This window comes from Asterias amurensis, chromosome 16 (genome assembly GCF_032118995.1).
Source record: "Asterias amurensis chromosome 16, ASM3211899v1".
Classification (NCBI taxonomy): Eukaryota; Metazoa; Echinodermata; class Asteroidea; order Forcipulatida; family Asteriidae; genus Asterias; species Asterias amurensis.
In genome coordinates, this window is record NC_092663.1 from 16,652,931 (window position 1) to 16,680,341 (window position 27,411).

Here is a 27,411-nt window from a genome sequence, read left to right on the forward strand (position 1 = left end):
TACTATCTCTGGTAAAGTTTTCATGATAAAAGAAAGAAAGAAAAGTCTTGAGCCTACTTATAATTTCAATAAGCATACAGTAAACCCTCAGTATGTTGTGCCGTGGTAAGCGTATGCCGACCACTCATTGAACACTATAGCGACCTCACCCGTTTGGACCCATAGCAATTTTCTCAGAGATGAATGCCACAATTTTCTACGGTGTTCCCCTCCCCACCATCACAAGGAGCCAACAACCCAATTAAGTAGGCCAAGGCCAACCCAGCGAACTTCAGCTGTGCCGAAAATGTTCCCTTAACAGAGGACAAAAACAGGATGGCATTAAATCGTACGGAAGCACATAGTTATAACTTAGCTTTGGCTTAAAGGAACACGTTGCCTTGGATCGGACGAGTTGGTCAAAACAAAAGCGTTTGTAACCGTTTTTTATAAAATGCATATGGTTGGAAAGATGTTTTAAAAGTAGAATACAATGATCCACACAAGTTTGCCTCGAAATTGCGTGGTTTTCCTTCTACTGTGCGAACTAACATGGTCGGCCATTTATGGGAGTCAAAATTTTGACCCCCATAAATGGCCGACGTGTTAGTCGACGAGGTAAAAGGAAAACCACGCAATTTCGAGGCATGTTTGTGTGGATCATTGTATTCTACTTTTACAACATCTTTCTACCCATATGCATTTTATAAAAAACGGTTACAAACGCCTTTCAAAGACCAACTCGACCGATCCAAGGCAACGTGTTCCTTTAACGGCACATACATAAAGAAGCTTCCTTGGTTAAAGGGGAGGTTTCCATACCAAGCTTTATCAAACGTCTTTAAGACATAGGAAGAAAGATATTTCACAAAAGAGATTTATGTACCCGCAAGTTTACTATGTATTATTTAGTTATAGTTTCTTCCCATTCCTCCACACCGTACCATGCAAAGCTTTTAACAAATTCTTGTCTTCAAGACGGTTGGTTGATTGAACTTGGCTTACTTTGAGACTTTAAGATCTGCCTCGAAGGAAAAAGGAAAACCCTTGGGAGAAATGTTTTGAGTTGATAAATTGTGACACAGTTTGTTTCTTTAATGTGACCTTTAAAGTGCATGTGGTTTAATAGATTGTTTTTAAAAATGGTACTCCTAAAAAAAAGCTATCAAGGGATATACTTTTTCCCAAAAACCAATGATGAATGCGTACACTCTAAAGAACATCTTTGTTTGAATAATGGAGTACCGAGATATCTAATATAATTAATTTTCAAGTTTTAATATAAATCTCGAATAGTTTGACGCACAAAGATTGATAGTTGTGTCGGGTCTCTGACATTGAACTAATATTACTCCGGTAATTCTAAACAGGATTAGTTTAATTAAACCGGAACCCATCCGGAACCATACGAATGCTTCATTTTGGTCAAAACATAAAGCTAGTTCAGTGACAGTGTCTCAAGCTTATAGTTGTCACTGGCTGGTTTCGAGCTGTTAGGGTTTACTGAAGTTAAAGGTACTTTACACTATTGGAAATTACTCAAAATAATTGTTAGCATAACAACTTACTTCTTGGTAACGAGCAATGGAGAGCTGTTGATATAAAACATAGTGAGAAACGGCTTCCTCTGAATTCGTAGTTTTCGAGAAAGATGTCTGACTCAAATAAACGATCTCTGGGATGCTGAATTCTTTTTTATATGCATCTTCTGAAAGCACACAAAGTAAATGTAATAAGGGTATTTTTTCTTTCATTGTTTCTTTCAGAGTTGTTATTTTATGAATAGATGAGAAAACTGGTCTTTGACAATAACAAAGGTGTCCAGTGCCTTAAAACAAGAAAATACAAGAGTTTATTTTTAGAACAGCCAGTGTCTTTAGAGGAGAAGCTCCGTCCGTTCAGCAGCTGGGTGACATGTATTGTTGACATGAGCTTGACACTGAGAGTGCAAGTAGTGCGTCTTAAGATCGTCCAGACATAACAGCTCTAACGCCTTGGGATATTTTTAAGATGCTGGTAAAGAATCGTGAGGAGTTGATGCACTTTTAAGAAAATCTCAAATTCGGCCTAACCTACCAGGATGTCGCAATGTCTCATGGGAAATGAAGCTGTTGATGACACTGGATGAATAAGGTAATTAATATTCACCAGTCAGTGAATCCTTGTTTCTCAATTTAACCTCTTGCTGACTAAGTTCCCTTGAGAATAACACCATACAGGCCTGCAACAGTATTTTAATCTGTGTTATTGTTTTGCCGCACAGAAACATATCGTAGACTTTCCGCTTCGGATTGTTTTTTTCAAATGTTGCCCAAAGTTTTTTTTTTCTGGGGGTTTTTCAAGGGGTAAGACCTTAACCTCTTTCAAGGAATATTTGTTTCGGTGGGACAAAAACTAAATTTCATGCTTAAACACAAAAAGTGAGCAAAACATATTTATATGCTTATCAGACCAGGGTTATCAGCCAACATACCACGTAAAAACGTGTTCATTTCCGCCAAGGAAACATTGTTAAGTAATATTTTCTGTATGAAATTTGGCCCTTGTGTTTGTTGCTATACCGGGGCTAGAGAGTAGCAAGGGATAAATTTCTAGAGTAGGGGCCTACACCTCCCTGGGTGCACGAAAAAAAAAATCCAGATGGCATTCACAGAGGGGGAAAATACCCACACCCCTCAGTAGAAAGCAGCCTGCCGACCCCCGCACCCCAAATGAACAAAAACCTGGCTACGATGCTCAGTCTGCTTGGGGCAAGGGAAATGTTTGTGTGACAATCCCATAGCACAGATGGAGTGGAATGCCAAGTTCAACCCCGTCCTACATTTACTCTACTCAAGAAATGTATTCTGCATAGGCCCAATTGCTATTTGTACGATGCTTATATACAGGTATGCTCTTAAGCTGAAAACCTAAAAACCCTATTAAAAATATATATAAAAAAATCATTTATTTAATTTTATTTTTAATTTTCATAATCTTCGCATAAAAAAAAAAAAACTCCACAACAATCATATTTTGTAACACTTTTTTATACTAAAACCATGGTATTTATATATAAGGCAGTACACAATATTTCACGTTATTTCACCAGATCCTAAAATATTTTGGGACCCTACCCTCTACTACATCCAAACATTAACTATTTTGATGTTAGGCATAACACAATTTATTTCACGATATTTTGCCTGCTGGCACACTTGACTAATTGAATTGGAATCAGTATTGCATACAATTTAAAGGTATTTTCAAGGTTGCATTTCTACATCAAATAGAAACACCCCCACTGCCACGTTTTATTAAATTTTCAGGAAAAAAATTAATCCTTTGACGCAAACTTGTTCTTAGAGCGAGGCGGGCGTTTGATGTTCCTTTTAACAAATTGGAAGTAAATTTGAGTTTGACAACACATAAAGAAATTATTCCCGCTCCTGAATGGATTGACCTTTGAACCTGACCTTTGACCCTGACCTCATGATGTGTTTACCAGGTGGCGAAAATCTCTAGGGACACATTTAGAACATGAGGTATGTTAAATGGATTATATGGGTACCAGACTAATGTAATGGGAGTCTTATATTACATGACCCATGACCTTTACAGTCATTCTTTAGTCTGGTTCTGTGAGGATTGTGTTCATTGGATTGTTTGTCTGCACTAATGTCAAGAAACATTCCGTTGCTTTTAAAGGAACATTGCAGAAATGTTTTTGCCAACAAAACAGTTGCTGGCAATGTAAGCACTTCATGTAATCCACCATATACATAGACTGACAAACCTGATGTAAACGTTTGAGATCGATCGGCCATCTATAATATAGGTCACGAGAAAATATTGAACAATTGATTACACATTTTACATGACATCTATTAAAAAATTAAAATAACAAATTGCTCACTGAGTGATAAACTCCACGCAGGAAATTGCTTTATTTATTTCTCATCAAATATGACATTTCAGAAATATTTCAAGGGATGTTTTCTACCATCATAATCATTGGACGATCTTAAATATGAGTTTTCTTTTTTTACAAACTCTGTAATGTCCCTTTAACAGTGAAACATATACTCGCCTAAAACCATTTCAACCGAAAACATGTTGCCTTTGAGAAGAGCTTATTCACGCAACTTGATTTCACGAACCTTGAAACAATATTGTTTTACATCTGAAGCGCTTGGTCACACACTGTCGCACAATTAATATGGTGTTATTAATTATGCACATGGTGTTATTAATTATGCAGACTTCTATTTGTGTATTCCGCACAGCTGGTTACTATTGATTATTCAAGACATCTGAACAATACAACAACCATTATTTACACAATAACAACCCCACAGCTCTATCTACATAAACCAGATTCTCAATACTGTTGAAAGTTAAAATCACTGATTTTTATAAATCTAAATTTTATGCACATAACAAATTCAAGAATACTGAATCAACGAAGCATTGATATTTGGTATATGAATCAGCATTGTACACCAATATTGTCTAGGCAACTGGCGTTGTGAAATATTGATCTTTAGTGCTGCAGGATGTTTTCCCCATATTTTCTTTTAATTATTGTTTTATTTTGTATTCCGTGGTATTATACAACAGCTGTGGACGCTTCTTGTACCCTCCTCTAGTGAAGCCACGTCACCATGCTACTCCGTGGATCGTGTCCACGATTATTTGCAAACAGAAAAGCTCGGTGTTCTGTCGGTAAATAATATAAAACTCTAGAGCTGAAAACAGCTTTAGATGAGCGTGCCTGAACTACGGGTGATATTTTTGGTGCCGATGCGGAGAGTGGAACATTTCACAAGCAAACAGGGTTGAATTCTGCTCAATTGGTACAGTGTACATCCGACCTGGTGCATTCCGGCGTCGCGTTCATGTGGAAGACGTGACCTCATGTTCGACATTGGTGAACATTCAGTTTGAAACTGGACTCAATGACTTTGGAACTATGCGTTTTTGCCAGAAGATGTTTTCGAAGTTTTACACTGGACTCGCCGTGTGTAAGGAACACCATCAGTGATGTGTCTTGGAGTTGGCCTTAAGTCGGTTGTATTCTTACGTTTCTAGGTCAAATTACTCAGAGTGACTTTCTTGGAAAAATGGCGCCATCGAAGAAGATCATCCAAGTCATATTTCTGACTTCCATGATGTGGTTTAGTGTTGATGTTATGCTGTTAATCACATACACAACAGCTCCGGAGGCAAACTTTAGCTTGAAGCTACCCCAAGCATTCTTTGGTGGGGACAAGAAACACGAACGGGATGAGAGAGGAGGTAGTAAGAAACTGAACGTCCAAAAGTCCGGACTTGGTGAGGATTTTCACGTCAACCAGGAACGGGATGGTATCGCGGTGGGGGATACGAACCGTAAGAACGGGGTGGTTCACCCCGGTGACGGCCTGGAGAGAAATGGGAATGTGGCACACTTTAATCAGAGGCCCAACTTTGAAAAGGTGGAGGACACCACCAAACAACACCTACCTGATGGAGATGAAGGTGGGAATGATGGAGGTAGAAGGAAGGAGAGTGGTGATAAAAGCATCAAAGGAGACGTTCAAGAAAAAAGTTCATTGTCGGAGTCTAAAGTTACCGAGACAACCGGAGGAAAAGCTGACAAGCCACAACACGAGATAAAGGTAAGTCGGTAGGGATATGTTTTTATAACAAAATTAAATTAACACAGTTTTAAAATTGTAATGTGTTTGTAGTTGCTGGGCACCTCTGAAAAACAGTGTTCCAATGAGAGGTTACCCCAGGGTAAAGAAGAAATAAATAAATAAATAAATAAATGCTGAAGAGAATTGCGATTAAGCTAAACAATTATTCAATTATTACTGAGAAGGAACGGTTAATACTACCATCACCGGAACCATTGCATTCAGACAATTTCAGTGTATTAATGTCATTGGCAGATGTTAGATGTTATAGACTAGAATGAACCACATTTCTGCACAGGACTGTTACAAGTCTATTTTTAAACAAAAGAGTAATTATAAACGAACGATCGTTAATCTCAACAATTCGATCATTCGATTTTCGTAGTTTTGGATGGTCAATCCAGTTCAAATTTAAAAAACATGTGTTTAGAATTATTCAACTTGCCAGTCGATAAAACGCTGAAAATTTTGATCTATTAAAACTATGACACATTATTTGAGTTAAAGGAACACGTTGCCTTGGATCGGACGAGTTGGTCTATTAAAAGCGTTTGAAACTGTTTGTTATGAAATGCATATGGTTAGACAGATATTTTAAAAGTAGAATATACTGATCCACACAAGTATCACTCAAAATTGCACGGTTTTCCTTTTACGTCGCGAACTATCACGGTCGGCCATTTATGGGAGTCAAAATTTTGACTCCCATAAATGGCCGACCGTGTTAGTCGACGAGGTTATTAAAAGAAATCCACGCAATTTCGAGGCATATTTGTGAAGATCATTGTATTCTACTTTTACAATATCTTTCTAACCATATGCATTTTATAACAAACGGTTACAGAACGCTTACCAACTCGACCGATCCAAGGCAGAGTGTTTCTTTAATGGTCTGACGTTTCGACCTTAGCAGAAAGTTCGCTTTTAGCCTTCGATAGAGTCGAAATATTGATACCTTGGATCATTTTTGTTGATAAGCAATTTGCAACAGCTTATTCTATTTTTACACTTTATTTTAATTACAATTATCGTCTGAGAATGGAGTTTTCACCATACGGATGTAGTCACTGGGGGTTTCGACAAAAATTGGCGGGAATATGTCATTTCCTATTAAACTTCTTTGACATGATTCTTGTCTGTGATGTTGCATGGGGTAAATTTCAGTCAGCCGGAAGCATGAGGCGCGACCCTTGGGGACTGTGTGAGTATTGTACGGTACCCACAATATCACAGGCTCATCAGGGGAATATGCCTCTACATAATTTCCTATCCACAAGGGGAAAGTTTGCCTACCACTAGGGTAAAGAATATGCCTTAAACTATAGGGAAAATATAAAACAATGCCTACCACGTGTCAGGGTACAGATGTATGCCTATACGACTCATGCCTACCACCACAGGGTGAATAATATGTTAACACTATGGGAAATATGCCTAACGCTTGGTTAAAGAATTGCCTACCAATATCGGGGGAAATATGGTTACCTCGGGGTAAAGATTTGCCTTCCAGTAGGGGAAAGTATGCCTACACAACTAGGGATAATATCTCAAGGAAATATGTTATTATGTGATGAAGTAAAAACTATACGAAATAGAATGGCTTAACGTTTCGACCCTAATAGAAAAGTCTTTCTCTCATTTTATTTAGCCGTCGAAAAAATACTCATTTTGATTGCTACAGCCAATTTTTACGCTCTAAATGCAAAAGCGTGAAAAAGCACTCTTTGAAGAGCCATATGAAGGACAACTCTTTTTCGAGTGGTCTTCCACTCTTTTAGATTGAAATTTGCATCTTTTTGAGTGATTTTTCACTCTTTTTAAATAGCCAAATGAGGGACAACTCGAAATGTAAAGAGTGGTGTTTTTTACTCTTTTACATTAAGAGAGTACTTATACATCAGACAAACTGAAAACCTTAATGGATGGCTTTTCTAATTACCAAACCACTTACGCCGGAGGCTATAAAACGGGGCAATATATGGCGTACATTCTTAACATTTTATCCATTAATAGAGATGTCTCTGTTACATGTATTAAATGTTAATTTGCTATGCCTAATAATAGGTATCTCTAAATGGTTTAAATGTCAAGTTTGAACGCCCTACAGGGTAATCTGCTTCGATCCATTTGAGTGATTAAAGGCTCTTACGGGTACTATTGGTAATTGCTCAAAATAATTACTGGCATAAAACTTACTTGTTAGCGATCAGTGGAGAGATGTTGTTATATAGTATAAAACATTACAAACGACTCCCCCTGAAGTAACGTCGTTTTCGAGAAAGAAGGTATTTCTCGCTAAAATATTTGAATTTGATTTCGAGACCTCATAATTTGATTTTGAGGTCCCGAATTCAAGCATCTGAAAGCACACAACTTCGTGTGACAATTAGTGGTTTTTTCTCCATTATTATCTCGCAACTTCGACTACCAATTGAGTTAATATTTTGCACAGGTTTGTTATCTTGTGCATATGTTGAGATACACCAAGTGAGAAGACTGGTCTCCACAATTACCTAAGGTTTTCAATGCCCCTAACCAGACCATATTGTATATGGCGTGTCAAACGTTGCATTATTCGATAACGTACAATATATGTGCGATGTTTCTCATATATATGCGATAATTGTCACATATGTGCGATATTCATTTGATGTATGCAATAAATGTAATATATATGCAATAAATGTAATATATATGCAATAAATTGTAATATATATGCAATAAATGTAATATATATGCAATAAATTGTAATATATGTGCGATAAATTGTAATATTTGTGCGATAAATTGTAATATATGTGCGATAAATTGTAATATATGTGCGATAAATTGTAATATATGTGCGATAAATTGTAATATATGTGCGATAAATTGTAATATATGTGCGATAAATTGTAATATATGTGCGATAAATTGTAATATATGTGCGATAAATTGTAATATATGTGCGATAAATTGTAATATATGTGCGATAAATTGTAATATATGTGCAATAATTTGCAATATATGTGCGATAATTTGCAATATATATGCGATAATGTTTAATATATGTTTGATAATTTTGTAGTATATTATATGCGATCATTTGTATGCGATGTTTTGTGACGATATACATATGCGATAATTTAATATACATGTGCGATGTTCGTTCTTATATATGTGCGAAAATGGAATTGTGGGATATAGTATGGCTTCCTGTCCACTTGATCCCCGTATCCGTAATGTTTTGGATCGGGCCAGACTATACTGTGGACGGTATAGTATGGTTCCTATGGTTCAATGAGATTGGCGTAGGGTTTATACTGATGGTCAGGGTACGAGACTCGAGCAGCGTATTTTAGCATAATTTATAATTGTTAATTGATAATACGTCATTTTCATAGCTTTACATGATTAAAAAATAATTTATAAAAAGTGAAAAACATTAACAAAACGTCAAAAAATGACCCGCAAACAAAAAGGCAAAATTTTTTATTTTGTATTTTTTGCATGTTTTAATATGTCAAAAAATCATCACTGTTAAATACAAAACCATAACTTGAAAAGAATTTATACCCTTCGTTAAAACAAAACATTTAATTTGTAATCCAGAACTTTCAAGACTAATATAGTGGGCGTAACAAATTTTGGAGCTGGCTAAATTTGGTTCACTAACTAGTGGTTAATTAACCACAGTTATTCTGACGCCATTGTCAATGTACATTCCGCCCAATTACATAGACGGTGGACTTAAACACAATTTGAAAAGAATTTGAACCCTTCGTTAAGACAAAAAGTTGCTTTCTTGTTCCAGAATCTTGAAGGAAGATAGACTGGACGTATCAAATTTTGAGCTGGCTAAATTGGTCAACTATTATTGATTCTGCAATAAAAAGAAAATGTTTGTCTTAACGAAGGGTGTCACCACCTTTTGCTCGCGGCTGACATAACTATAAATGTGGTGACTAAGATTCCAAAATTTGAAAAATGATTTTGCAAACAAGACACAGTTGAATTTTTATAGCACAACAACTTTTAAATTTTATTGACAACAATTAAAGATAATCAATCATGAGTGTTTCAGATATAGCTCGGTAATTTACTAACTTTAACTGTTCTACAATTTAAAGTCACCTGGAAATAGAATTGTTTTTCTTTCAAACATAAGAGTATATGCTTACGAACAATAAAACAATGTTTTTAGTAATTGTTTGTCACGATTTATATGTTTAAAAAATATATAAAGTTGTTTGGGGGGCTGACTCCGCCTACCCCTTTTGTGAAGTCAATCGAGGCAGACTTTGCCTGCAATGCGTATAGTAAACACACGTGCAAAGTACATGTACGTCCAAGTCGTGAGTTGGTACGTTTCAAAAAGTGTTTTTCTGCATTCAGCAGCAATACACCTGGTCGGCATTGCCGGAAAAAAACAATTTTTTCTTTTTGAAACGTACAAACTCACGACTAAGTCCGTACATGTACTTTGCAATTGTGGTTACTCTACGCATTACAGGCAAAGTCTGCCTCGATTGACGTCACGAACAGCGCCCTCTCGGGTCGGGGTCTACTCTTAAATTTGTAAATAGGGCCCTATCGGTGGGGAAAATTAATCAGAGAACTTTTTTTTTAATATAGGCTTGTTAGAATGAATTTTTTGGTTTTTTTATTCGGAAAAAGATAATAAGAATTTACGCAAAGTGTTTTGGTTGGAAAAAGTGGAACAGTATATTTGTTAAAATGTACTTGTTTGAATCGGAAAACGATAATCAGAACATAACGCAAATGAATGAATTGAATGAATTCTTACCATGAAATTTTTTTGGGGGGAACACTTTAACAGAAAAAACACCAAGGTAAACATGAAGGGTTGCGTTTTATACATAGTATATTTTTTCATTGAAAATAATTGGTCTCATATGAACATGGAGGTCGAAATATTTATACCTCCTTGATACGAAGAACTAGTGTGCATCTGATCTGCTCAACGCCTTTCACGGCGACCCTTCAACGCGGGAATTTAAATAAAAGAAACCACAATGGATCTGAATGAATATCCTAGCGGAAAAAAGGCAGAAGTGAGATGAACAAACATTATTAAAAACGAAATTCGTGAGATTATTATTAATAAAAGTGAGCTCCATATGATGGTAGAATATCATTTTTATTTCCTATCGCTTACAAAATCACGCCGCACGGAAATTCTCCGTTTCGGCATACAACGTACGTTGTACGGTACGAGTTGACTTGGGTACGAGTTGACCTGGGTACGAGTTGACCTAGGTACGAGTTGACTTTGGTACGAGTTGACTTGGGTACAATATTTTGGGTACGAGTTGACTTGGGTATGAGTGGACTTGGGTACGAGTTGACCTGTTTCGCTTTCAAAAAGTGTCGACATTGCCGGAAAAAAAACAATTTTTTTTTTTTTTTAAACGTACAAACTCACGACTTGGTCCGTACATGTACTTTGCAATTGTGTTTACTCTACGCATTACATGCATAGTCTGCCTCGATTGACGTCACGAACAGCGCCCTCTCGGGTCGGGGTCTACTCTTAAATTTGTAAATAACATAAGAACTGATTTTTTTAAACCTTAGTTAACTGTTTATTCACATTCCACTCATCAAAACACATATATTAGTGACAAAGGCTTTATTTTGAAAAAATACCACTTCCAGGTGACTTTAAACACTGGCTTGCATGAAATACTATTTGTCCATACACTTTACTTTTTGGTATCGTTTTGACTTCAATCCTAACCTCAAATCAGCTGTTAAAATTACTCACTGAAAGTAATATTCAAATTAATTTTTCCTTCGCTTGAGTGTTTGTATACTCAACTCTTTCAACGTTTAACACTAAGTTGATACAATTACATCAATGTTCCGCCAGTTATATTAACTTTCCTCTATATCCTGGAGGTTTCTCTCTTTGACAAATCTTGCTTCGGGTACCCTTCCGTATAAGGGGCCCAGAAAAGGTTTGCCAGACTGCCCGGTCAACATGGGTTGCCACTCTAAATGCTCTCTCTTAACGCACCCGGTTATAGTGCCGGTGTACTTCATCGGGTTGTCTCGCGGACTGTTACCCGGTCTCTGCGGCAATCTATTAGATGGCCGTAGAGACCGGGTAAAAAGCATATGAAATAATAACCAAAACTTATCTTCACGAGCAAAACGCAACTTTTGTCACCACCCTGTACTGTGTGTTCTATTTTCCAATAATACGCTGCTGGCTATTTCGGAAATACGCGGCTCGAGTCTCGTACCCCGACCATCAGTTAAACCCTACGCCAATCTCATTGAACCATAGGAACCATACTATACCGTCCACAGTATAGTCTGGCCCGATCCAAAACATTACGGATACGGGGATCAAGTGGATAGGAAGCCATACTATATCCCACAATTCCGTTTTCGCACATATATAAGAACAAACATCGCACATGTATATTAAATCATCGCATATGTATATCGTCATAAAACATCGCATACAAATGATCGCATATAATATACTACAAAATTATCAAACATATATTAAAAATTATCGCATATATATTGCAAATTATCGCACATATATTGCTAATTATTGCACATATATTACATTTTATCGCACATATATTACAATTTATCGCACATATATTACAATTTATCGCACATATATTACAATTTATCGCACATATATTACAATTTATCGCACATATATTACAATTTATCGCACATATATTACAATTTATCGCACATATATTACAATTTATCGCACATAATTATATTACAATTTATCGCACATATATTACAATTTATCGCACATATATTACAATTTATCGCACATATATTACAATTTATCGCACATATATTACAATTTATTGCATATATATTACATTTATTGCATATATATTACAATTTATTGCATATATATTACATTTATTGCATATATGTTACATTTATTGCATACATCAAATGAATATAGCACATAATGTGACAATTATCGCATAAATATGAGAAACATCGCACATATGATGTACATTATCGAATAATGCAACGTTTTACACGCCATAATTGTAAACCGTCACCCATTGCTGCTTTCAGAAACTCCCAGCATTTCATCCTGTCCGTGACCTCGACGTGACCTCTAAACCACGTGACTTAGAGGGCCCTGGGGAGAAGGGTAAACCAGTTAAGACCGACCCTGAAGATGCATCGAAGGTTGCTATTGGTTTCAAACATGCATCTTTTAATGAGTATGTCAGTGATTTGATATCACTGGAAAGATCATTACCAGAAAGGAGACCACCAGAGTAAGTATTTTCATTTCTTCTTATTGTATTAATGAGTACTAATTGTTAGAAAACATCTGAATTTAATTGAGAAATTAGAAGAAGTTGGTCTTATTATATACAAAAGACCACCCCCAATAAAAAAGAAAGATAATACAAAAATTAATAATTTGATAAAGCATTACTAGACACAAACGTTAAAAATAACCAAATTATTTTGTTATGACTGAAGGCAGACAAAACTCGACAAAGGTCAAAGATACATGTAGTTGTTTTTAAACACACAGTATATCAACGTTTTTTTTTCAAGGCAGAGTATACCTTTGATTTTTCAAACCGTTTGATTGTTTTAATCCTATAAATAGATGTAGATCTAACAACTAAACTAACTTGCGAAAATTTCATTTCAAAAGTCGCGGTTTTTGAGATATTGCCAAAAATCTGAGTTTGGTCCTTCAATGCTTCCAACCAAGTCAATTTTTATGGCCCTTCATTTTTGGAGTAATTACCAAAGCTACACCCTGCCTTCAACACACTTTTTATATGTAGGTCTACGCCTATTACAAATCATGTAGGTTAGAATTGTCATCGATTAAAGCATTATTGTCGCTTCAGCTTTAGGTTCAGATTAATTATTCTGAATGAGACGAACATTTGACATTTGCATTTTAATCCATAATCGGACTATACACGAACTTTCAATTGGGTCAATGGCTGTGCACAGTTCATTTTCCCTCCATACTGTTTAGCAATTAAAGCCACTTAGCCAAAGTCACCATATTCGAATATGGTATAAATTCTCACTTTGCATTCAATCCATAATCGGGCTATACACGAACTTATCAATTTGGCTCAGTTCTGGCCAATTCACCGTTACTCCTACTGCTCATCATACTGTTTATCAATGCCATTGAACCCATTTAATAGCCAAAGTCATTAATTCCAACATGGTCTAAATCCAAAATTAGGTGCAGGATAAAGAAATATTCGGACGATCTTCCGGATACCAGTATCATCATTTGCTTCACTGAGGAATCGTGGTCCACGTTGCTACGGACGGTACACAGCGTGTTGAATAGATCACCACCTGACCTAGTTAGAGAGATCCTATTGGTGGATGATTTCAGTCAGAGAGGTGGGTGTAAGAATCGATATTACTCCTACTCCGAATACTGTATTAATCTATATTTATCGATTTTGTGATTGATGTTTGACCCACTTCCGGATCATTTTGAGACCGATTCAAGGTCACACTGACCCTGACATTGGTCAGGTCAAAGGGACACAGAATCCGGGTCAACTCTGGCCTGAGAGTGTACAAGGACCCCAATGGGAATAATTTTGAGTTATTGGCTTTTTGAGGTTACCCTCGGATAATTTTGTGCAGTATTTCTATCTTGTGTTCTATTTTGGTTTATCTTACTTCAACGTCTTTTCTACTTGTGTTTTGAATGTATTTGTGACATGTTCTTGCTGTATTTTTATCCGAATAAACCCAATCACTCAATCAATCAATCAATCAATCAATCAATCAATCAATCAAGCAAGCAAGCAAGCATACAGTGTTTTTTTAACAGGTGTTAGTTTTGCATCAGGGATAAAGTGTGTTATTTGCTTTTACCATTACATCGATGTGTATTAATCACCGTATATCACTACTTTCTGATATTATTTTTTTGAGGGGGGGGGGGATCCACAGGCAAATCACTCGTTTTTTATAAGGGTACAAACAAATTATAGTTTGTGTGTTTTGATGTTTCATGTTCCTAGAATACCTGAAGGAACCCTTAGACGAATACATGGCCCAGTTCCCCAAGGTCAAGATCATCCGTCTCGAGAAGAGAGAAGGGTTAATCCGAGCTCGGCTCCGGGGGGCTGAGGTTGCCCAAGGTGCTATCATGACGTTCCTTGATTCACACGTAGAGTGTCATGTTGGATGGTTGGAACCTCTACTACAACGTATATGGGAGGATAGGACAAGGGTGGTGTGCCCTGCGCTGGATAGCATTGATGCTACTACGTTCAGGTAATTGACTCATATCGGGGTCAAGGTGACCAAAGACAAGGGTCAAGGACTAATCTGATGGGTAATTTCCCAACTGCAACAGGCATGCTAAGTTAGTGACATAACGACCAATGCAGAAATTAATCGGCTTGTATCTAAATTACACTGACTATGTCTACTCTGAAAAACGGGGTCAGAATTAGTGTCACATTGACCAACCTAAGGGTCCATTGACCAAATCGAGATCAATTTGACCAAATTTGGGTCAGCTTGAATAATACAAGCGTATTTTCTTTAACTACTTCAGTGTCAGTTTGACTACTCTAGGGTCCAAATAAATAGAACTGGAGAATGTTCATCGGGCAAAATAAAACAATGATCTAAAAAGACATTAAAAATTCGACCAACATAAGAGTCACATGTACAGAATTTGAATCAAATTTAAAAAAAGGGCTACATGGTTTCCATTTAAGATTTTTTATTTTCGTTTAGTTATGCTGGCTCTGCTGATATAATGGGAGCTTTTGAATGGGATCTACAGTTCCACTGGGTCGGCATTCCAGAACGAGAGCAGAAGAGGAGAAAAGATGACTCCTACCCAATAAGGTACGCAATAATTAATACATTTATTCATTAAATTAAAAATATATGTTATTCTCCTACAGGAAGAGAACCCAGATGACACTGGTAAGAGTCAATTGCAATACCAATAATAAGTTCTTACATGGCGCTTTATCGAAAGTGGACGTATCAAAGCACTCAGCATTTTTTCTGCAAGATCTGAGCTATGTTTTTGGAAGTATGATAACTGCCTTTAAAAGGGGAACCACGATTTACGTTGTGCTGAGGCGCAATATGCTGTCGATCAGACCGGACAACAAGGCGAACCCCTTCTCATAACGATAAGTGCCCTGAGTTCTTTTACGTGCATTACACAACACACGGGACCAACAGCATTTTGTCCCATCAGAAGGACACAGCAATAATGGTTTAAGTGTCATGCATCGTTAAAAAACTGATTTTCTGTCTTCTCTCCATCAGGACTCCAACAATTGCCGGAGGTTTATTTTCGATAGAGCGCAACTGGTTTTACGAGTTGGGTTCGTATGATAAAGGAATGGATATATGGGGAGGAGAGAATATCGAGATTTCGCTCAGGGTAAATATGAATGTGTCATGTAACTTGCCTTGCCTTTCACCCCTTATAGGACCCCGGTTCAAATCCCACCAATGGCACTATGTAGATTGAATTTCCATTTCGTGAGTCCCCGCCTGCCGGCGTGGGTTTTTTTTTCTTTTTTTTTTTCTATCGCATCTAAAACTGAAACGTCTCCACCTTCTTTAAAAGATGTCTATAATAATGGTTTCCGCGTTCCAGTCAGCATTGAGCGGGGGGGGGGGGGGGGGGGAGCGCACGTTTCTTGTCAGGGGTTGTGGACATGGAGTGGTTTTATGTAACGTTGGGAATGGGTGGCCCAAGCATTTTGGCCGGTATTGTAGCATTGTAATAATTATTGTTTTATCTCAACATTATTATTTTCCAGACCTGGATGTGTGGTGGTTCAATGGAGATCCTACCCTGCTCAAGAGTGGGACATATATTTAGGAAAACACAACCTTATAAATTCCCGGAAGGAAATATGGTGTAAGATGTGACATTCTTAATAAATAAACAAACTTACCAGCAGATATTCCTTTTCAGAAAAAGTATTATTAAATAGTACAAAAAAAAACATAAATAAATATTATGTTTCACATTGAACTTATTTTCAATATTGAGAAGAAAAAAATAGATTTTGCAAATTGCTTACAAATCAAAAGGACAAAATAAATACAAATTACAGTTAATGGCCTGACGTTTCGACCCTAGCAGAGTCTTTCTCGAAGGATATGAAACCTCAGGTCTTTTTAAGACTATTTTTTTCTTTGCTTGATAAATTGACAGATATTTTTTAGTTGTTGCAGTACTTGCAATGTCCTCATCGCACTATATACTTCAGAGTCTCAGGTCACTTAATATTTTAATTGTCAATTTGTTTCGAAGTTACAAAAAATTGATTTGAATACTGTATTATTTTCACAGAACCTTCTTACGAAATACTCAACGTGTAGTTGAGGTATGGCTGGATGAATACAAGCCGATATTTTACTCCAAAAGACCAGAGTTACGTAAGAGAGAATTTGGTGACGTTTCAGAACGAGTCGCCCTCAGAGAGCGTCTCAAGTGCAAAGATTTTAAGTGGTATTTGGAAAACATCTACCCAGAAATCGTGGTTCCTGATATAGACGTCAGGGCACGAGACGAGGTAAAACCTCTTTACAATGTATTGTGATTTTTCAGAAACTTATGTAATAAGCTATACTATGTATTCTGACTGGTCAGGTGTTGACCAAAGAAAACAAAATACAAGAGCGGGACTTGAATCTGTGACCAGATTAACATGCCACACAGCGCTCTATTATTACCAACTGAGCTATCAAACATAATGTCGGTCTCCCCATTCTGTCAGAGTGTCAGTCAGATGCCATACAACCGTTAACAGCCATGTAGCCAGGGATCAAACCCAAGTTACAACCTACGGGAAACAGCATCCAGGGGATCACCTTAAGGGGATGCGCCTTTTATTTTTAATTAAAGATCATTACAGCCATAAGCCGTATCCAGGTCGCCGGCTACGGCTTTGGCTATGACTACAAAGAGTGCTAAGCGTGTTGCTATAATACAAGGACATACTTACACGGCATCAATGGCGTGGCGATTAAGCCGTAGTCGGCAATCCTTCCGTAAATTCGAACATGGCCTTATGTTGTGCTATTTTTTGTCCTTGTCCACAAAGGCAGTGTCTTGTGGCTTTAGATGTGGCTGTGGCTACATGACTGCAACTTTCTCTACACCTAAACATTGATGGTGAAGCCAGTTGTCGTAAACTAAAGGCAGAGTCACCAAGCTTTTGCTTCATCTATGGCTAGACTAATGCATGTGTGCCCACGTGTAGCAGCAACCAGATACAGTATACAAACACAAACTTCTTAATTATTGTCACTCGAACCAAACCGCGGCTTGAAGAAACTAGTGTGGCCCTTTTTACAAACGAGATTTAGGAGGTATGGTTGTTGGTTTGGAGGTAGGACATCCGACAGAGATGGGACGATAGCAACATTACTACCGGTAGAGGGCGCATTATTTTAAGAATAGTTCTTTAGACAACTTGCTCGAATAACAGTAAGTATCTAACTTATATCTTTCTTTTGTTTTACAGCTTAGAAATCTAGGCATTAATAAATGTGCCGATTTCATGTTGAATAAGGGACCACAAATATCGTTATTTCCCTGTCACGGACAAGGCGGACACCAAGTAAGTGCATGATTGACCCTCGAAACAATTTTCGCAATATCGCAATATCGAAAAAACGCGATCACCTTTTGAAATGAAGTTTTTAAATAAAAAATTAAGATTTACTGCAAACATCTACATTTTATATTGGACTAAAATAATCGAATGACTGCAAAAAAGTAAAGGTGAACTTTTTACTTGAACGACAATTTTGTTTTCTGTTTCCCTAGAGTTTTGAGCTGAGTAAGAAGGGACATGTGCAATATGACACTCGTTGTGCCACTGGCAAGAGGAATATACCAAAGGTTATGATGTTTAGCTGTAAATCAAAGGATAAGTTGACCTTTGAACATTCCAAGGTAGGAATAAGACCATACTTTAATTATATTTTACGTTTGTGACATTTTGGGAACGAGGTTGCAACTAAACCCTTTCAAGCCTGAAACTGGAGTATCTTGGCACCAAGGCAATGACCAGGGGCATGGAGGCATCCGCCTTCGTTTCATCCGTGAAGTATCAGGCCTGCTTTTGCAAGATGATTTTTTAAAGTGTCTTCAATGTTATTATTGTTTACTCATTCTGGGTGAGTGTCAGGCTGTACAGCCAAATATTTTAAGACAAGTTAAACTTTTAGTCACTATACTAGCCAAGAACCCAATAGAGAGAAGACTATTAAAATAAGGAATTTTCAGTTTCAGATGTAGGAAAACCTCAGATAATTATTCCAGGGAAATCCCACACAGTCAGGTAGGGACTCAAAGCTAAACCCACATAGTGTCCCTGACGTGATTCTATCATTACTGATGTTATACTATTGTTTGTTTTATGCAAATTGTTGTTGTTTTGTTTTCTGTTTCAGGGAGGTGAAATGAAAGACGTAGATTCCCAAAAGTGCCTTGATTTGTCACTAGATCGTCAGTATGTCATTCTCGCAGACTGTAATGGCAGGCAAACTCAACGTTGGCGATGGGGTGCATATCTTAAAGACTAAACTTCAAAATGTTGTGCTCCTCTGAATAACCCCAAGAAGAAGTCATTTTGTCTCCTTTCTGTTGTATCGATAGGCCTCAATACCAAACCGAGGTTAGAACGGCAAAATTGTATGGTTCTTCTTTAGTATAGTGTGGATCAGTGGAAGGAACAGGTAGCACGTAGGGTATAAGACCAACACATCAGAATAACAGGTTGTGTCATGGCTGAATAGTGAAGAGTATCAGATTCAAACTCTGGTGTTTCTGATCAACATTTTGTGGGTTTGCGTACCAGTCGTGACACGTGTGTCCTTAAGCACGAATGCTTACAACAACTATGATTCGTCATTCGGATGGGACGTAAAGCTGTTGGTCTCGTGTGTTTTGTAACGCACGTAAAAGAACCAAGTCGATTATCGAAAAGAGAAGGTGTTCGCCCGGTGTTCCTGTTTGGTTTGATTAGCAGAATATTGCGCCACAGCACCTTGTAGGCCATTACATGGTGCTATTATTCGATAGAGACAGGTTTTCGAATCGTGTGGATGAATACAAATTTATACAGATTTTTGAGTCAAATAATAAACAGATAGTAAAATATCATTCTCAGTAAAAAGCAAAGTAACCTAAAATATTAGGTCAATATCACCTTGTTTTTAAATAACACACCTATCATATACATTTTATTTCATTCTATTTATATACATTTGTCTTTGAACAGTTAATAAACAGAAATGTCAAACAAAATGCAAGCAGATTCAGGTACAAACTTGGCAATACGAATCTGCTTTTAGTGTTTAAGCATAAACTAATGCAAAAACATGCCTCCATTTACGTTCATAATTTTCCCTTGTCAAAGTAAAACTTATCTAAAAGTGTGGGTTTTTAAGCTTTAAACTGATGTCATTTTAATTTTGTTATCCATTTGGTGTGCTGTTTTTTAAGTTTGTTTTTTATAGATTTAAACGAGATGCACAATTTTCGATAAAAACATGTGTTACGTATTGGTTCAGAAAATTGTCTTTCTTTTTTGGTGTTGGAGATAGAAGTGATCTTTTTGTTGAATTTTTGTCCAATTGTTGTTTCATATCATTTCAGTCATCCATGGAGGATCTTCATAAAATATTCGAATTACAAAACGTAATGACATTTCAAATGTGCATTAAGTCATCGTCAAAAAAGTGATTGTTTTTGTTTCTTAAATTATGTCTTCTTTAAGTGTTGACCAAAAAACAAATAGAGCTTATTTATTGTTAAATAAACACAGCAAACAGTACAAAATAAAAGTAGAATTGCCAAAAAACGTATCATGTTCATTTGAATGACCGTCACACAGCGTCAGTAGCCTTCACTCCCTCCACTTCAGAGGGAGCCGTTTTTCACAATGTTTTTTACTACCAACCTCTCCCCATTACTCCTTACCAAGTAAGGTTTTATGCTAATAATTATTTTGAGTAATTACCCATTTTAACATGTTTGTTATACTATGCATTGTATGTTGGGAAACACCAAGTGAGACTACATGTCTTTGACAATTACCAAAAGTATACCCGTTGTTCTATCAATAATTCAAATTCGGGACACAACCTGATACCTCTCTCGTCAACATAAAATCGAGTTGTTTTCTTGTCCGAAGCTTACGTGGCATCTTGAACTGATTGATAGAGGTTGTAGAGGTACCAATAATAAGATCTTCTAACTCCTTGAACGAGCCTGGTTGGACGATATGTAGGCGTGGCTCAGCAATCGTCCCAACGCGTCGGTAGTTGTCATAGATACCGTGGAGCTTACGTAATATTCCATCGAACTATAGTCGATAATAAACAATAAAATCAAACACTGATAAGAAGTCAATAATGGGAGAATTTGAATGCTAGGTGGCAGCAGATTCACAAGGTAAATCGTCATAGACCTTATCGCAAATACCAATGCGCAAGCGCAGACTGTTGAATGAGGTGCATTGTGGGATAGATATGAATCAAATTTTGCTACCAGCAAGACCACAATGCACCTAATTCCAAGCTTTACGCGCGCGCCCCAGTATTTGCGAAAAGGTCTATTGTTAACGTAGCTCTGAGCATGTGCACATTACCAGTAACAATGGATTTTACCTGGTAACTCTGCTGCCACCAAGTTTACCAAAGGCCCACACTAATAATTTTGTTATTAACAAAGGAATAAATAATGTATTCTGAACACCTGACGTCACACTTTGAGGCTCACGAGTAACGCCAGAGAGTGGCCTCTAGCCTAGGTCAATCCCCATCCATAATCACCTGTCACCTACATTCATATGCAGACCACCGAAAGTGCACCTGCCAAACGTCACCTCGGACCAATCACCACATATATATAAAGCTTACGTCACTGCACGTTTATCCAATGAAATGATTGTATCCAATGAAATCACTTGTTCTGAAATGCAAGTACATGCTTTCAGGGGCCCAGTCTATACTAAAATAATGGGTGCGTTCGATAAGCTTCCCTGGGTCAACCCGGCGGTGCTCACTCGGTGAGCCCCTGCCATGTGCTAATCGAACGATCACACTCGCCCTCTCGTGGTAACGTCATGCACCTCGGGTCACCCCAATTGACCCACTCCACAAGCAGGGCACTTGCTGACCCGGGTGAGCCCCTGGAATGACGTACAAACTTTTCGAACGCACCGGGGACAGACCGGGGTCGACCCAGGGAAGCTACTCGAACGCACAATGTAGAGTTTCAACCTACCATTTCTTTCTCTTCTTCTGTCACGTTATTGTTGCTTGCAGCATCTACCTCCACAAAGACCATGTAGAACATATCACAACCATCACCTATCGAAATAACGATAAGAGTTACTGACCAAACAAAATGTTTTTTTAAAGGATATTAAGGCAATGCTAAATGATTTTAAGTAGTATACAGGACTATTGGATTTAGTAGAGCTGGGGTGGATTTCACAAAGGTAGTCCTAACTTAGGACTAGTCCTAGGCAATGCTAAGAGATAGGACCAGTCCTAAGTTAGGATGAGTTACTGGTCCTAACTTAGGACCAGTCCTATCTCTTAGCATTGCCTAGGACTAGTCCTAAGTTAGGACTACCTTTGTGAAATCCACCCCTGATACCATTGTCACATGGACAGTGTTAATGTTTTGTGTCATCAACCCATAATACATGAAATGTCTCTAATAATCTGTTGTGTGGGACAGGAGGAAATAGTGGAAAACCAAGCACACTTTTCAGCATGTAGTTGAAACAGATTTCCCTTAATTTCAGATTTGGCGGTTTTGTTTAATAGGTTTTCTAAAAAGGTTTCAGATAGTTTTCTCGAATATAACTCAGTTTCAGAGGAAAGTATTTCACAGAAAAATGGTTCTAGTAAACACTTCTACTCAGTAAGCTTTCAGACTTAAACTAAGCAATGATGTTTTTTATCCTGACCAATCCTATAATACCTTTAAGCAAATATAAAACTTTAATCGAAAAAAAAAACCTCCCATAAATAGTATTTTGACTTACCCTTGCTTCCCTCATGAAGCAGTGGACTATCTGCGCATGTCCAGTCAACGAGATTTGCGTCTGACCAATTAGAGACAGTCTGCTCAATTGCCGAACAAGCCACGCCTACATCAATTTTCTCGCTTCGTAAATTGAGTAACTCCCCAGTTCTGAGAATTAGTAGAAAAAGATAAAAATTGCCAATAGTGAGATTATCGTTAAATGAACATTACAGAATTGGTAAGAAAAAAACTCGGCCAAGATCACAGATTTACATAAAACTTATATTGGTCTAATGATGATGTTAGTAGAAAACATCAATTGAAATGTTTCTGTCTGAAATGTCATATTTTGATGAGAAATAAATTATTTAAAATTCCCGAGTGAAGTTTATCGCTCAGTGAGAGTTTTATTTTTTTTTTGTATCGATGTCATGCAAAATGTGTTATCGGTTTTTCACTATTTTCTCCTGACCTAGATGGCAAATCGATCTCAAACTTCTACGGATTTGTCAGTTTATGTAAATGGTGAATTACATGAAATGCTTAATTTGTAAGCAATATTGTTTTGTTAGCAAAACTGTTATCTTCGCTATTTGAAGGCTTCCCTTCGTTGTAGTTTTTATCTGATCCGGACATCAGAAAGTTGCCACAATGACCACCAGTTATCCGGTGGCACTGACCATAATTCGGCCACAGGACATTGCTGACCTTTAACATAGTAACCAGTGTTTGACTTCACTTTCTCAACATCAAAATGTTGCTTAAGACCTTTCTAGCTTCGAGTTTGTTTAGCTACTACGAGATGGTGAAAAGATATGGAGAGCCATAAATGCAAAACACAAACATAGCTACTGTTAGTAACAAAACAATGTTTTATATTTATACAAAAATAGCATTGAATTGTTGGAAACAAAGCAACCAATAAGTGAGGTTTTACGTTTAATTGACAGTATTTGACAATTACCAAAGGTGTCCAGTCTCTTAAAGCCAAACAATACTCCAGCTTAAGAGACTTACACATGGTTGTACCCGCAATTTTACTATTTATTCATAGTTTTTTCATAATAATGACAAGGTCTATACTAACAAGTGTCTGCACTCAACCTACCTGTAGCAGACTTCAACCACTGGACAGTTCTCATGATGACCTACGACCTCTATGACGTCACCAAATCTATAGCGATAGAACCCAGATTTAAGGGTCAAGACAAGTTCGTATTTCTTTCCCTTTTCAACCTCGTCTATGAGCAGAGTCTTGGGCTGCTCCTCACAGCTGAAAAAAATGTATATATATAAAAAAAAAAACATTTTAAAATGGTATATATTCATTTTGAATTAGTAACTTGCGGGGGAGTTGATAAAGAAACTGGACACGGTTGGTAATTGTAAAAGGTGGGTATTTTCATTTGTTGTATCCCAACAGATGTATAAAAAAACAAATCTGTGCAAATTGTTCATCGAAATTGCGAAAGAATAATGAAATAAAAAAACACCCTTGATGCACATAAGGCTGCAGGCCTGAAGTTTTTTTATTATTTGAGAGAGAGAGAGAGAAATTACCTCTTTCTCATAACTACATTACTTCAGAGGCGGCCGTTTCTCACAATATTTTATACATTAACAGCTCTCCATTGCTCATTACCAAGAAAGTTTTTATGCTAAACATTATTTTTGAGTACATGTAGTTACCAATGCAGTGTCTAGTGTCATAAACGGAAAAGGTTAGAGGCTAACAGGTAATATGTAAATTTAAATGTCAATTTGAGGAAACTGTGAATATTTGCTTTGGTTGGTACTGTCGCCGTGTCATTGTCACTGTCGTTATGGAAAACTTACCAGTTTTCTTCAGGGATGAATTCGTAAACGACTTCATCTGGTAGCAAGACGTATTGTTTGAGTCTTGGGTTGACGTTGAGGGCGAGTGTGGATTCTGTACAGCCGTATCCGCTAGTGTAGACTGGAGTACCTTTAAGCAGAATATTAAAAGAGGATTTGTTTTAAGGATTTCAAAATTTTTTAAAGGAGCACTACAGATTTGGTAAAAAAAAAAACTTGTCTAAGATCACAGATTTACATGAAACCTATACACGGTCTAATGATGATGAAAACATCCCTTGAAATATTTCTGTCTGAAATGTCATATTGGATGAGAGCCGATCGATCTCAAAACTTCTACAGGTTCGTCAGTTTGTGTGTAAATAGTGGATTACATCAAGCACTACACTGCCAGCAACTGCTTTTCAACTCATTCCACGCCAAAACGCGTGCGATAAAGTGTACTGGACTTTCATGTGATTGGATTAATGTTTTACCCTATTCAAATGTTTTAATGCACGTGTGTGTACCCCAAGTGTTAACAAACAATTAATTCAAACGCAGCAAGTTTTGTACTTTACGTGAGCAGCGTGATCAACCACGTACCTTTGGAATATCTCAATAGTTTCTTCTGAAATCCCGCGATGTCGATGGAATTTATGAACTTAATGTTCGGCCATATTCTCCCCATAATCCCCTCAAATCCCTGCGTGAACTCTGACCTCAGCTCTGCTGCCCTCTCCGGCATAGGCTTAAGCTTAGCATTCAAAGCTTTTCGAATATCCTCATCGATGTTAAGATGTTCCCCAAGACGTCCATCTGTCAAGTCATCCAGCATGATTTCCCAGTTGTCTTCAAGAAGCTTAAAGGCTCTATACACCTGAGAGAGAAACGGCGCAGTGAAGGTACCGATATGCTTGTCTCGGATCCCAAATAACATATGAATGTAGGTTGATTCGTAATCGGACTTGATTCGGAATCCGTCAAATGGCGAGGTGAAAAGCACATCGCATATGAACCGCGACTCCTCTGGGAAGTAGACTAGGGGCGTCACGCTCAGTCCTGATTTTGTAACCGTCACTTTGGGCTTGCAGTACAGTACCAGGTGTTTCTGCACTGGGCTGGGTGCTCCAAATTCCCCATAGCCATGACAATGCCAGCTTTTGAAGATGACCAAATCAGTCATCTGAGGTTGTGAAGGTACGACAGGAATGAGCTTGCCAGTACCGGTCGTCCCCGATGTGATGCCGAAGCGAAGAAGCTTTTCCCCCACGAAGGCATCCTCTTCTCCATCGGCGAGTCTTCGGATGTAATCCTGGTAGTGGCTGTAGACGGTGACTGGGTGTTTCTTCTGTAAATCTTCCAAGGAACCAATACTACTAAGATGGTTGTCTTTGCCGTATACCGTGTCACCGTCTCGGGTTATCAACCATTGCAGCAGACTCTCCTGCGCGCTCCGTGGATCCTGCCATATTTTCGTCATCTTTGCAAGGGCTGGACGAACTTTAAACACACACTTTTGGTGGATGTAATAACTGAGTAAAAGGCTTGATAGGGTGTGAGACGCTGAACAAGGCACCATGCTGATGTGGAGTGCCACTACGGCAGACAGCAAAAACACAGTAGCAAAGAGACCTAGGGAAGAAACAGAATTACACTTGTTTGATTATTCTGAAATTAGTATATATAAATGAGTATTCATTATACATAGTTTGGTCATTAATTTGTATATATGTAAACGTGCGAATACTGATGCAGACAGACCTAGAATATAAACAAAGTGACACTTATCCTTTATTTGTTACTCTGAAATTCATCAAATTAAATTGATAATTCATTGTACATGTAGGCCTGACACGCTTTTAGTAATTTAATTGTTTAAAAAAAAAAAGATTTTGAGACTTTTTCAGACAAATCTGTCAATGTTTGTCAAGACCATCATCGGTAAAGACATAGACCTATCCAGCAAAGACCTATCCAGCAAGCCCTAATTTAGGCCTACGTTATATTGATGGTAATTTAAGAACGTTGCCATGGATCGGTCGAGTTGGTCTATGGAAAGCGTTTGAAACCATTTGTTACAAAAATGCATTATATGGTTAGAAAGATGCTTTATAAGTATAATATTTGTATGTACACAACGGTATGCCCATTTGTGGTAAATATTTTGACTCCACAAAAAAGACCGACCGTGTTTAATATAGTTCGCCACGACCAGGACTCGAACCCACAGTCCCCCAAACTCTGCTGATCAAAAACACCAGAGTGTGAGTTCGGCGCTCTACTGCTCGGCCACGATACCTATAAGTATACACATTAAAGGATGGCTAGCTTTAGAATTCATTAATTCAAAAATAATTTATCAAACCTACCTGCAAACAGCCGAACAAATACATAGCCATCTGAATAAATGCTTGTGTGGAATAGTCCTGCTGCAATTGTAGCAGAGACCAATCCCCAAACCCGCAGAATTGATGACCAAGACATCATAATTCAAAGACTGAAACAACTGGAGGGAATTTACAGCTGAACTTGAGAGAACATTCCAGCTCTTGCTATAGCAGACGCAGTGAGCGAACTCAATCGAAGTTGGCACTACACGTACGTATTTATGGTAGGTATTTATAGTAGGTGTTGTTGAGTACTTCGACGCTTTGTTTGACCAAAAGTTCACGATTAGTTCATGATGATTCAGCCATGCGAGACAAACCAACAACTCGAAAACACAAAGACCCTATAAGAATAATACAATGAAATGTTTAGTGAATGCATCTGGCCTTGTTGATCATATCCTGGTTATAGGAAAACACACCAAACTTGTTTATTTTTTAGTATAACGCTGCTATGATTGGTTGCTAAATGGTGCCAAAGTACCGGAAACCATGGGTAGACTTCCCTAAGTCATCCCTC

At 37.6% G+C, this 27,411-nt stretch overlaps 2 protein-coding genes across 4 annotated transcripts; one reads left to right on the plus strand and one right to left on the minus strand.

The window, feature by feature from the left end:
- Positions 1 to 1,995: 1,995 nt before the first annotated feature.
- On the plus strand, positions 1,996 to 19,227 carry LOC139948846 (polypeptide N-acetylgalactosaminyltransferase 1-like). Of its 3 annotated transcripts, XM_071947192.1 has the most exons (12): positions 1,996 to 2,112; positions 4,579 to 5,618; positions 12,708 to 12,916; positions 13,864 to 14,030; positions 14,666 to 14,921; positions 15,393 to 15,506; positions 15,942 to 16,059; positions 16,445 to 16,545; positions 16,984 to 17,206; positions 18,161 to 18,256; positions 18,466 to 18,594; positions 19,095 to 19,227. In XM_071947192.1, the coding sequence occupies exons 2-12, from the start codon at positions 5,082 to 5,084 to the stop codon at positions 19,224 to 19,226; spliced, it is 2,082 nt and encodes a 693-aa protein (XP_071803293.1). In that variant the 5' UTR covers positions 1,996 to 2,112; positions 4,579 to 5,081; the 3' UTR covers position 19,227. The 3 variants fall into 3 exon arrangements, with proteins under 3 accessions (XP_071803293.1, XP_071803295.1, XP_071803294.1); XM_071947194.1 differs by lacking the exon at positions 19,095 to 19,227 and having other exon boundaries at positions 18,466 to 19,078; XM_071947193.1 differs by lacking the exon at positions 1,996 to 2,112 and having other exon boundaries at positions 4,206 to 5,618.
- A 22-nt stretch (positions 19,228 to 19,249) lies between these two features.
- On the minus strand, positions 19,250 to 27,289 carry LOC139948847 (uncharacterized). The gene is made up of 7 exons (XM_071947195.1): positions 26,874 to 27,289; positions 25,108 to 26,136; positions 24,523 to 24,652; positions 23,795 to 23,959; positions 22,706 to 22,854; positions 21,934 to 22,019; positions 19,250 to 21,010 (listed from the first exon to the last, which is right to left on the minus strand). Exons 1-7 carry the CDS (start codon positions 26,989 to 26,991, stop codon positions 20,765 to 20,767), a joined length of 1,923 nt encoding a protein of 640 aa, XP_071803296.1. The 5' UTR covers positions 26,992 to 27,289; the 3' UTR covers positions 19,250 to 20,764.
- Between the last annotated feature and the right edge of the window lie 122 nt (positions 27,290 to 27,411).

Coding starts and splice junctions, on each gene's coding strand:
- LOC139948846 (XM_071947192.1), top strand. CDS start 5,082: ATGGCGCCATCGAAGAAGATCATCCAAGTCATATTTCTGACTTCCATG. Junction 5,619..12,707: donor AGCCACAACACGAGATAAAG/GTAAGTCGGTAG, acceptor TGCTGCTTTCAG/AAACTCCCAGCATTTCATCC. Junction 15,507..15,941: donor GATGACTCCTACCCAATAAG/GTACGCAATAAT, acceptor TCTCTCCATCAG/GACTCCAACAATTGCCGGAG.
- LOC139948847 (XM_071947195.1), bottom strand. CDS start 26,991: ATGATGTCTTGGTCATCAATTCTGCGGGTTTGGGGATTGGTCTCTGCT. Junction 22,855..23,794: donor GTGGTTGAAGTCTGCTACAG/GTAGGTTGAGTG, acceptor ACTAATTCTCAG/AACTGGGGAGTTACTCAATT. Junction 21,011..21,933: donor CAGAAGAAGAGAAAGAAATG/GTAGGTTGAAAC, acceptor TATCGACTATAG/TTCGATGGAATATTACGTAA.